Raw genomic sequence first — 10,359 nt, forward strand, 5'->3', positions numbered from 1 at the left:
AAGGTAACAACATCCTGCCATATAATTATAGTTTTGATCTCAATGGCTTGCTCTTACATTATAACAGGGAAGAAGTAACAAGATTTGTCCAAACAACACATACTTTAGCTACAAAGAGAGGTAGAAAGTGAGAAAAAGGCTCAGAATTTAGTGGTGAAAACGAGATCTGTAATATAGTACAGAGGACTGACTATATGCGATTTTGGTGTTGTCCATTGAAACAACTAGACAGTTACAGACAATAGAGATAGAGACAGACAGTAAGAAAAATCAGGAAGAGCTGTCGGAATTGGAACAGAGATGGTTCCAGAGATAGCGGCCACTAGCCATGTCAACGCATGTCCAAAATCCAGTCTTCATTGCCATTCCCACCTGAGAGCCCAGAAAAAAAATGAGAGTCCTGAATAGAGAGAATGAAGATAAGAGGAAAAAAGAAGAGACCTTTGAGAATCTGGAGTCAGAGTCGGCGGGATCAGCGTCGTCGGTGAGAGGGTCGGCGAGGGGATCGTCGTAGGAATTGTTGAGCTTCTTGAGGACAAAGAACCCAGCAAGAGTCGCCGACAAGAATATGAGGATCAGCCTTAACGGACACATCTCTTTCTTGCTTCTTCCTTCCTCTCTTGGTTTGCTTGAAGGCAATGAGGAGAGAGAAAGAAATAGAAGTTGACAAAGAAGAGAGAGAGGTGAGGAGGAAAGAAAGAAAAAACCAAATAAAAAATGATGGAAAAGGAGGAAAGGAAGAGAAGAAAAATTCAAAGGGTGCTGTTGAAGAAGTGCCAAAGCAGGGGAGATTCCAAAGCAGGTAGGCCACTAACTACCTAAAGTCTAACTCAAGAATTTCAATATCATATAATAATAACACATTTAGATGGCTAATCGTCACATCATCACTAGTTATTTTATACTATCGAATGACCACATTGCTCTCTTAAGTGATGATTGTTTTGACAAACAAATTAGAAACCAAAGTGGGTTGTTGATACCTTTCACTAACTTAGTCGAATTTTCATCGAGCCATTCAGTCTGATACTTTGTATTTGATCTGCACTTCAGTTTTAGCCTGTAAAAACACTTAACTACATGACATAAACAGAGATTAAGTGAGCTACAGCAATAATTACCTCTCCATCAGATTACTAAGTTCCTGGTCTCTTGGCTTCACACCCCATTTGGTGTCAACAAGTAGACATACCCATTTAAGATTCTACCTGCATTGATCAATGTTAAACACATAGGAACCACTGACCTGCTTAGTAAGAAACAAAAGTGAGCACAGAAAATCAGCACTATAAGTTGAAATTATAGTCAAAGGCAGATGCTCACTAGATCTTTCCAAGCTTCCTTAACTTCATCTTTTTGCAAAGACGAAGCCATAGCCTGGCAAACCAACAAGGCAGACTTTCTAACCAAGACCGAAGAAATTGACGGTCTGAAGTAAATAAGCCCCTTTGTTATTACATGGAAACATAAGCCGTATGTTCAAATCTACAGTATGTTCACATTACACTATAGATTTTACATGAATACAAATCTACAGTATGTTCAAAATATGGGAGAAGCTTAGCGCCTTGAGCTCAGTGGCCTCCTCGAAACAGCATAAGGAGACTGAAACCCAACGTTTTCGACGTCTCCAACAGTTTTGAACAACCTTCTCTTCCTACCCTCTTCCACCAGCGACCGCTGCAGTGACTTCCTCTGCACGTCTACAAGTGAGCGGTTCCTTGTAAGTGCGCGATTGTCTGATGCCAGTCTCCAGTTACTTGAACTGGAAGCTGCACATACGTTGGCGCGTCCTGAATGTAGATGAGAGCTTTCTTCGGGGCAGAACCTCGTCACGTTGTGAGTTCTGGTCTTAGCAGAAGGTTGGGAGCTGTGCTCATCAACAGATATGTAGTTGACGTTGGAATAGGACCCTGAATTGGAAGAACTCTGAGAATTCGTCTCATCATGAGCATCTCCCTCCTCGTACCTCCAACCAGGCACCAAAGAAGAGATCTCTCCATCAATCATTTTAGCAATCTGGACTGGCTCCCAATCTGTGATCTCGAGTTCTTTTACCATCTCCTTGGCAACATCAATAGAAGTATCATTCATGATGTCAAAGGGAAAAGAAACTTTCTTTGCCTTACCTGAACAAACAAAAAAGAAACAGTTATGTGACCTAACCATAACAAGATATGATCAGCTTAATCAACTAAGTTCCTTTTACCATTTTCATCTGCGATTAGTACGTTCAGAAAGATTGTGTTATCTTCAGCGTTCAGCTTCCCGGTGATGGTCATACGGCTCCTTCCTAACTCATCATCTTTCAACTTCAGTCTTTTCATTTCATTCTCGTTCAAGAAAGGCTTCAGATTCTCAGCACCTCTAGCGTACACCATCCAGGACTCGTCAGACGCGAGAAATGGATCTTGCAATAGCTCTCTTGCTGACACTCTCTTTGAGGCAGGCACCAGGCATTTCCCAATGAACCTCTGTGCCTCTATGTCTCCAACTCTGTAAAAGGCTCCTGGTAGCTTCCCCTGGAAAGAAAAAACATTACAAAGCTTATGCCTGATTCAACTGATAGCTTCATCCATATGCTCACAGATCGAAAGACATACCGCAACAACTTTCTTGTAAATCTGCGCTGGATTGTTGCACTCACTATACGGGAACTCAGAGGTGATCATCTCCAAAAAGCACATACCAAAGGAATAAACGTCAATGAGCTCGTTATAGTTCTCCTCGTATAGTTCTGGAGCCATGAACTCGGGAGTGCCTACGCAAAGAGAAGCACAAAGTTGTCTAGAGCAAACAATCTGGACAAGTGAGAACAAACAATTTTTTGCTACATACCGATGACACTAGTGGCAGCGTGGCAGTCCCGGAGCATTCTTGCAAGACCAAGATCGCCTATTTTGACTTGTCCAAGATGTCCATTAACAAAGATGTTATCACACTTAAGGTCTCTGTGGATAACAGGAGGGTCGTGGCCGTGGAGATAAACAAGCCCTTCCAAGATCTGCCGAGCCCAGGACTTGATTGCTCGGATATCTATCCGCAAGTACTTGTTTTTGTATCTACACAGGAAAAAAGGACATGTTCATAAAAAGAAAAGTTTGAGTAATCGTTTTAGAAGAAACAGTGTAAGAGAATATTACTGTCGGAGGGTCCCAGAAGTGAACAACTCGGTGATGAAGTTGAGAGTGTGTGAACGAACATCGATCCAGGAAGTGTAGAAACGAATGATAGATTTGTGGTTTAGAGTGCTGAGAAGATGAACCTCGGAGTAGAGCCTCTGTATATCAACAGAGGAACGGAGAACCTCTTTTAGCTGCACCTGGCTCCACGCTACTTCTATTCCCAGCATCTCGTCGATTGCTTTGTACACTGTCTTCATCGCTCCCCTTCCAAGAACTTCTTCAAACTGTTCCAACATTAAAAAAAGATAAGTGTTACAAAGTGGTTTGGTTCGTGAACATAGACTCTTGTCTCTTCCTACTTACACGTCCGTAGCGTCCAGTGGGATCGGTTTCAACATACTCTGGAACTTGATGCGTGTTCATGGTTGACAAAGATAGATTTATGATCCCAGGAATATTTTTGAGAGGACGAGATAACTCTGGCGGCCAAAACTCTTCCTACGTACTTCTTCTTCTACTTGTACTTCATAAAGAAGCGTCAGCAGATAATATATGTTGAACAGTCTTTGGCCTGAACTTTTTTTTTTTCAGAAGATCATTATCTTTATTGACCCAAATTGTAAAATATACAATATTCAAAACTTTGACAAACCTTAGTTGCCAGTCAAAGACACTCAAACCACATCATTTTGTAAACACAAATGGGTAAGTAAGCTAAACGGTAAGAGAATATGCCCTGTTTTATTTTGTGAGCCACAAACATAATAGCAAAGAGGATGAGACTTGAGAAACTGTAACTTACTGGAAATGCAAGACTTGGGAGGAAAGAGTTTTGTTGCTTCGGGAAACTGCACGATTCCAACTATTATATTGGTGGACAGAAGAATCCAAAATAACAAAGAAAAAACGACAAAACAGAGGAAAAGTCAGAACAGAAGTGGGGAACCCGGCGAGAATAGAAGAGATAGTGACATCACCATTGAAGATTTGCTTTTTGTTGTTGGTGGCGACGACTTCCTTTAGCTCTCAAGGAGTTCATGGTTCTGTAATAAACTCGCAACACATAACAAATATGCAGTAGCCAATACATATATATGTTCATGATCTTAGCTTTGTGCCTAAGGAGGGTCCGAATGCTAACAGGCAACAACATAGATGTAAATGGATATGTTACGCATATTTGACTACTGTTTTGTTGTCAACTAGATGTTACTTGACACGTAGAAAAGGAAGGAGAGAGAGAGAGAATAAAAATGAAGATAAGGTTGGAATATAATCCTAAACAAGAAAAGCCGTATAAGTTTGACATTGACTACCATTCACCCCACATCAATTCAAAACCCATTTATCTTTTAAAAGAGGCTACCTCTACCGAACTAAGTTCCCCCAACAACCTTTTATATCACTCACACTTAACATATTAATTAATTCAGGTTAGAAAAGGACGTGCTCACCCTGCAGGGTTTTGCAATTCTTTATATATTTTCACAACAGCAAAATGCAAATGCTACTAACATATTAAGGTATTGAGCAGTTGATAGTAGAGCACGTACGGGACTTGGCAAAGAGTGTTTGAATATACTTTTTTAACTCCTTCCCTCAGAGCTTCCACTTCTTCTGATGTCACTCTCCAAACGCCTCGTGCTTTATACATCAACAGCATTTGGATCTTCTCTATCGCTCTCGACGTTGGTCTCAGCCATTCGCTTAAGAAAACACCTCCAGGCGACTGATTCAAGAAAAGGAACTCTCAAGTAGTGCCCCCATTGCTCTTTGACAAGCTGAGTTAGTCAAGAGATGATCTTGTTTGTACCTGACTGTAGCCTCACGAATCCGCTGATAGAGCTCAGGATACTCAAGAGCTCACGGGTCACCAAATTTCAGCGACGAAAGCAGGTTAGTACGTAGGGGAAAACTCTAGGATTGTGTTGACGACGAATGAACATGTCAGCGACAAATTTGTCGATAACCTCCATTTTCTAAGCTTCAGCGAACAAAATTAACCCTTTCGCTAGATTCCCGCCGATGAAATTTTGCAATTTGGCCGGAGAAGACGAATAGCTCCGATTAGCGGTTTAATCTAGAATTATGGATCAGGTAATAATTGGTACATTTCCGGTTTAGATCGGTTCGATTATATCCAAAGAACCGAATTGTTTAGAATCCGGTTCTGATCTACTTGTTAAAATCCGGTTGTATCGTAAATAACCGAACTCACCTGATATTTTTAATGGGCCTTAACATGGGCCTAAAGTCAAAGAAGATAGTCAATGTGGATTGGCAGATAATTGACAAGTGTCGTTACCTGAGCCTTATCCACAGATTCTCTAATCCTCTCTGTCTTGGCGCGCGCTCTCTCTCTCTCTCTCTCTCTGTCTCCATAGTTCCGTAACAGTTCTCACTTTCACAGCTTGTGTCTGTGCAATAATGGCCATGTCAGACCTCACAACCCCCAAAACGACGTCGCCTTTCCTCCGCTCTTCGTCTCAGCTTCGCCTCTCCTCCAAGCTGCATCTCTCAAACCAGTTTCGCCATCTTCATCTTCTTCCTCCACCTCTCCACGCAACTTCCATCTCCAAAATCTCTTGCTCTGTTTCTCAGAAGTAAGTCTCTTCACGCTAGTATCTCTATTAAAATTTCAACCTTTATCTGATCAGATGCTTGTTTTTGAATCTATGATGATGAAAGTAACCAAGCACCCGTCGCGGTTCAAGAAAATGGGTCTGTGAAGACGAAGAAAGAGTGTTATGGAGTGTTCTGTCTCACCTATGACCTTAAAGCTGTAATCTTTACTTTCTCTCTGTTTTGTAAAGTTTCAACCTCTGCAACTGTTTGTTCTTTGATTTTGAGTTAACAAAACGTGTGTGTTTGCAGGAAGAGGAGACGAAATCATGGAAGAAGATGATCAATGTCGCAGTTTCAGGTGCTGCAGGCATGATTTCAAACCACCTTCTCTTCAAAGTAAGTCCTTCCTTTAGATATGATTACTTTACTTAACAACCATTTGGTCTTATCTTATGCCAACTTGGTTTTTCTCTATGTAGCTTGCTTCAGGTTCAGTGTTTGGACCAGACCAACCCATTGCTTTGAAACTGCTTGGATCAGAGAGATCAATCCAAGCTCTAGAAGGTGTTGCAATGGAGCTGGAGGATTCCTTGTTCCCTTTGTTGAGAGAAGTTGATATAGGAACGGATCCGTATGAAGTGTTCCAAGATGTGGACTGGGCTCTTCTGATTGGTGCAAAGCCTCGAGGACCTGGAATGGAACGTGCTGCTTTGTTGGACATTAATGGACAGATATTTGCTGAGCAAGGGAAAGCTCTTAACGCAGTTGCTTCTCCTAATGTCAAGGTTCTTGTAGTGGGGAATCCATGCAACACCAAGTAAGTTAACATTCCTTAAAATTCACCACTCTTCATATCTTAATCATTGCTCAACATCTTAAGTATGCTTTGATTTGTCTGATCAGCGCATTGATTTGTCTTAAAAATGCTCCAAACATTCCTGCAAAGAACTTCCATGCCCTCACGAGGTTGGACGAGAACCGAGCCAAGTGCCAGGTACCACATTTCACACATACATGTATGTGATCATATGAATTTCTTAATAACATATGATTGATAATTTAATTTTGCAGCTTGCTCTTAAAGCTGGAGTCTTCTACGACAAAGTCTCTAACATGACCATATGGGGGAATCACTCCACGACTCAGGTTTGCCTTAGCTTGCTCTACTGTCATTTGTTGTTTCTCTACATTTTGGGATGTTTCTCTTATCTTTTAGAGGTGAATCAGGTGCCAGACTTCTTAAATGCCAGAATCAATGGCCTCCCAGTGAAGGAGGTTATCACAGATCACAAATGGTTAGAAGAGGGATTCACTGAGAGTGTGCAGAAGGTAACATGGCGTTTCCTCTGATATTGTGATGATATATGCAATGGGAGATAACACTATTGTGTTTGTTTTTGCAGAGAGGTGGCTTACTAATTCAGAAATGGGGTCGATCTTCTGCTGCTTCTACAGCTGTTTCCATTGTTGATGCCATAAAGTCTCTTGTAACTCCTACTCCTGAGGGCGACTGGTTTTCCACTGGGGTACCATCTTCTTTTACACGCATTTTAGTAAACTTATGTTGGTTCAGACTTTGATAATGTAATGTTTTTAGGTGTACACAAATGGAAATCCTTATGGTATTGCAGAGGACCTCGTCTTCAGCATGCCATGCCGGTCAAAGGTTATGTTCTGTCCTTAATACATGAAAAGCTTTTCTCTAGTGGTAAGTCTCAAAGTTGTGTTTTTTTTTCTAGGGAGATGGAGATTATGAGCTTGTCAAGGATGTAGAAATTGATGACTACCTACGCAACCGAATCGCCAAGGTATTATTGCCTTCTCAGAGATAAGTCTTTTTGAAGGTTTTGTGTCTAGATGCTAGAAGTTAAACTGAGACATGAAAACATTGCAGTCGGAAGCGGAACTCTTGGCTGAGAAGAAATGTGTTGCACACCTCACTGGAGATGTATGTATCTGTCTTGTCTATTCAATTAAAACGATTTTGAATAGAAGCTAACTTTTAGTTGCTTCATGGATGTATGTTTCAGGGCATTGCCTTCTGTGATCTTGGTCCAGTAGATACTATGCTTCCTGGTGAAGTTTGATTTTGGTGAAGGCGTTGAGCATCTCAAGTAAGCGCTCTCTTCTGGGTTGTTAGCTATACATGTTGATTGGTCGGAATAAGTGGATGAAACTCTTCACACTTTTATTTATACATGTATGTGAGTTTACTTGAGCAATGGACCCAACTCATGTTATACAATAGTGTCTGTAAAGTGTAAACACTTGGATGTCCACTGCTTATTTGAGTTTCAGAACACAGACTAGAGAATGCATATTTGATGTCAAAAACAAAATCCTTTTTGTGCCAAAACAAAACCAAAACAGCTAAGATAATACAAAAACAAAGTTACAAAGAGTATATATATATTTGCTATACATCAGAATCAAGAAGCAAGAATGGAGGATGGTCTTATTGGTTGATCCCCTGAAAAGGCATCACGTAGTCTCTTGCACTCGTCTTTGCAGTAGTCCAGTGAGAAACAGAGTTGTCTTATCACTTCCCTCTTCTCTTCTGCTACTTCCTCTAGCTCCTTCTCCATCTCTATTCTCCTACTGTCTTTTTGTTTCATTTCATCTCCAAGCCGACTCATCTCTGACTCTATCTCACTCACTCTTTTGGTTAATGTCTCTATGCATCTCTCTTTCTCTGCCTTCTCCATTGCCAGCACCTCGATTTCTCCCTTCATTCTTTCCTCCTCTTCCATTTTCTCACTGGCCACTCTTCTTATCTCTTCTTCGAGATAACTCACATGGGCTTCCAGCTCCTTGAACTGCTCATCGCGGTGTGTTTTTTCCTCCAAGAGCTTTGATATCTCGGCTTTGACCTGCGCCTTCTCTGGGAATATCTTCTCTTCTGCGTCAGACAAAGCTGTCTTTAGATCCCTGATCTCATGATCTCTACCTGCTAAGCTAGACTTCAACATGGAGACTCTATCAAGCACCTTCACCACCTCTCTTCTATCTGCACTAGACTTGCTTTTCCACGCAGCAGTTTCTTTCTGCGCCGAGTCAAGCAGGCTTTGCAGGCTCTTGAGCTTCTCAACTTCTTTTCTCATGTTGCTGTTTTCTTTTTCTGCCTCCCTAAGCCTCAGGCTTGTAACTCTCAGCTCTTCAGACAAAGTCTCAACGTCCATGTCTTGTGTAGAAGCTGCTGCTGCTGGCTCTTCATCATCCAACTCTGATGGCAAGTATCTAGCGAGCTGACTCTTTAACATAAAGATTTGGTCCTCTGAGCTCTGTATCTTGTCGTTTGCATCTCTCAGTTCTTGCTCACAAGCAGCAAGTTTAGCGGGAAGATCAAGATCAGCGACCTTTTTGCTCAAAGACTGAAAGTCAGAGGCAACTCTCACATAACCAGAGCAATTAATCACAGAAGAATCATCTGATTCGAGTTCAGAGTCTGTAACAGAAGCAGAATCATCAGAGGGAAGTCCACCAGAGCCAAGGAAGTATTCAAAACCAGGAGCACGACGGGAAGGAGGACGTCCTAACCTATTAACCTCAGTGGTGAGGTCAGAGGAGGAGACGTCAGAGAAGCCTGAGCCTTGTGACTGAAGAAGCTCTGATGGGGAGCTTTTTCTCAACTCTCCGGTGATGTTCTCGTAACGCTCGGCTAGAGAACGGTACATACGGTGAAACTCATCGACAAGGCTAATAAGCTCAGGTCTCTTTTGGTAATACATCTCTGCCTTCTTGGCAAATGAATCTGCATCTTCTTCTATCAACTTCACCATCCGTTTCACGCTCATGTCCATCTCTGATCACAACCACAAAATAACATTCATTATGAAAAGACTATCCAACCACTCTAAAGACACAATGAGATGGACTGACTAGTACTCACCATCGAGATTATTCTCGAGCCATTTGGAGTTTTTGAGGCCTACATGACTATCCCACCACCAGAGATGTGATTTTGTGGACTCTGCTCGCTTGATACTCTTCTTGGAACGAACCTAGCAAGACCCAGAATCAAGAATGACTGTATGAGGATTGGTATAAAAAAGACAAAACGTTTCTTTCTTTTTGTTTTTGGATGTTACCAGATCATAATCCATGGTTGCAAAGTCGATGGACCCTATGCAAAGCTGGAAACACACAAGAGACAATCATGAGACAATGGAAAAAGACAAAAAGAAAAAAAGAAGACAAATAATACAGATTTGGTGTGTCAGACTTTGTCAGAATCATGACAATTCGAAATATCTATACACGGAAAAGGACAAGAAAAGAAGAGAACCTGACAAGAAGTAGAAGAAGATGTAAAAGGGTTGCAAGGAGAAAGCAGAGGAAGATGCAAAAAGTTTTTTAGATCAAAAGATTTTATACACTTAAGACAAACAGATATTACGGAACTAGTACTTAGCAATCTCAACGTGGCCAAATGTTTGGTTTTGTCTCTCTGTGATCTTTATGTTATTAAATATGTAAAAACCAATTCCACAGTGCCCATGTGGAGATATATGAGGTTTATAATAGGCATTAGGAATGGGCACGAAGCGGATTATATTTATGATTTGCTTCCTATTCAACGGATATCTGATTTTTTATTTGATTTGCTTCGGAGATCCGGATATCCAAAAAAGTTATGAATATTTGTGAATTTTTTACGGATATCTCATCA

At 41.2% G+C, this 10,359-nt stretch overlaps 4 protein-coding genes across 8 annotated transcripts; 1 reads left to right on the forward strand and 3 right to left on the reverse strand.

The window, feature by feature from the left end:
- Window positions 1-2: 2 nt before the first annotated feature.
- LOC106387163 lies at window positions 3-966 on the reverse strand. The gene is made up of 2 exons (XM_013826976.3): window positions 442-966; window positions 3-372 (listed from the first exon to the last, which is right to left on the reverse strand). The coding sequence occupies exons 1-2, from the start codon at window positions 592-594 to the stop codon at window positions 271-273; spliced, it is 255 nt and encodes an 84-aa protein (XP_013682430.2). The 5' UTR covers window positions 595-966; the 3' UTR covers window positions 3-270.
- A 455-nt stretch (window positions 967-1,421) lies between these two features.
- Window positions 1,422-4,403, reverse strand: LOC106387160 (probable serine/threonine-protein kinase WNK4). 5 transcript variants are annotated; one of them, XM_048752230.1, is made up of 8 exons: window positions 4,103-4,403; window positions 3,928-3,973; window positions 3,489-3,648; window positions 3,144-3,409; window positions 2,839-3,062; window positions 2,604-2,761; window positions 2,210-2,522; window positions 1,422-2,129 (listed from the first exon to the last, which is right to left on the reverse strand). In XM_048752230.1, the coding sequence occupies exons 3-8, from the start codon at window positions 3,546-3,548 to the stop codon at window positions 1,561-1,563; spliced, it is 1,590 nt and encodes a 529-aa protein (XP_048608187.1). In that variant the 5' UTR covers window positions 3,549-3,648; window positions 3,928-3,973; window positions 4,103-4,403; the 3' UTR covers window positions 1,422-1,560. The 5 variants fall into 5 exon arrangements, with proteins under 5 accessions (XP_048608187.1, XP_048608186.1, XP_048608185.1 ...); XM_048752229.1 differs by having other exon boundaries at window positions 3,489-3,696; window positions 4,103-4,402; XM_048752228.1 differs by having other exon boundaries at window positions 3,489-3,701; window positions 4,103-4,402.
- A 1,041-nt stretch (window positions 4,404-5,444) lies between these two features.
- Window positions 5,445-8,029, forward strand: LOC106387162 (malate dehydrogenase [NADP], chloroplastic-like). The gene is made up of 12 exons (XM_013826975.3): window positions 5,445-5,728; window positions 5,814-5,907; window positions 6,000-6,086; window positions 6,170-6,507; window positions 6,594-6,684; window positions 6,762-6,836; window positions 6,918-7,019; window positions 7,094-7,216; window positions 7,288-7,356; window positions 7,430-7,498; window positions 7,585-7,638; window positions 7,721-8,029. Exons 1-12 carry the CDS (start codon window positions 5,553-5,555, stop codon window positions 7,775-7,777), a joined length of 1,335 nt encoding a protein of 444 aa, XP_013682429.1. The 5' UTR covers window positions 5,445-5,552; the 3' UTR covers window positions 7,778-8,029.
- On the reverse strand, window positions 7,778-10,219 carry LOC106387161 (protein NETWORKED 4A-like). Its single transcript, XM_013826974.3, has 4 exons — window positions 9,976-10,219; window positions 9,779-9,823; window positions 9,580-9,691; window positions 7,778-9,492 (listed from the first exon to the last, which is right to left on the reverse strand). Exons 2-4 carry the CDS (start codon window positions 9,791-9,793, stop codon window positions 8,120-8,122), a joined length of 1,500 nt encoding a protein of 499 aa, XP_013682428.1. The 5' UTR covers window positions 9,794-9,823; window positions 9,976-10,219; the 3' UTR covers window positions 7,778-8,119.
- Window positions 10,220-10,359: the final 140 nt, after the last annotated feature.

Source organism: Brassica napus, chromosome C3 (genome assembly GCF_020379485.1).
Source record: "Brassica napus cultivar Da-Ae chromosome C3, Da-Ae, whole genome shotgun sequence".
NCBI lineage: Eukaryota > Viridiplantae > Streptophyta > Magnoliopsida > Brassicales > Brassicaceae > Brassica > Brassica napus.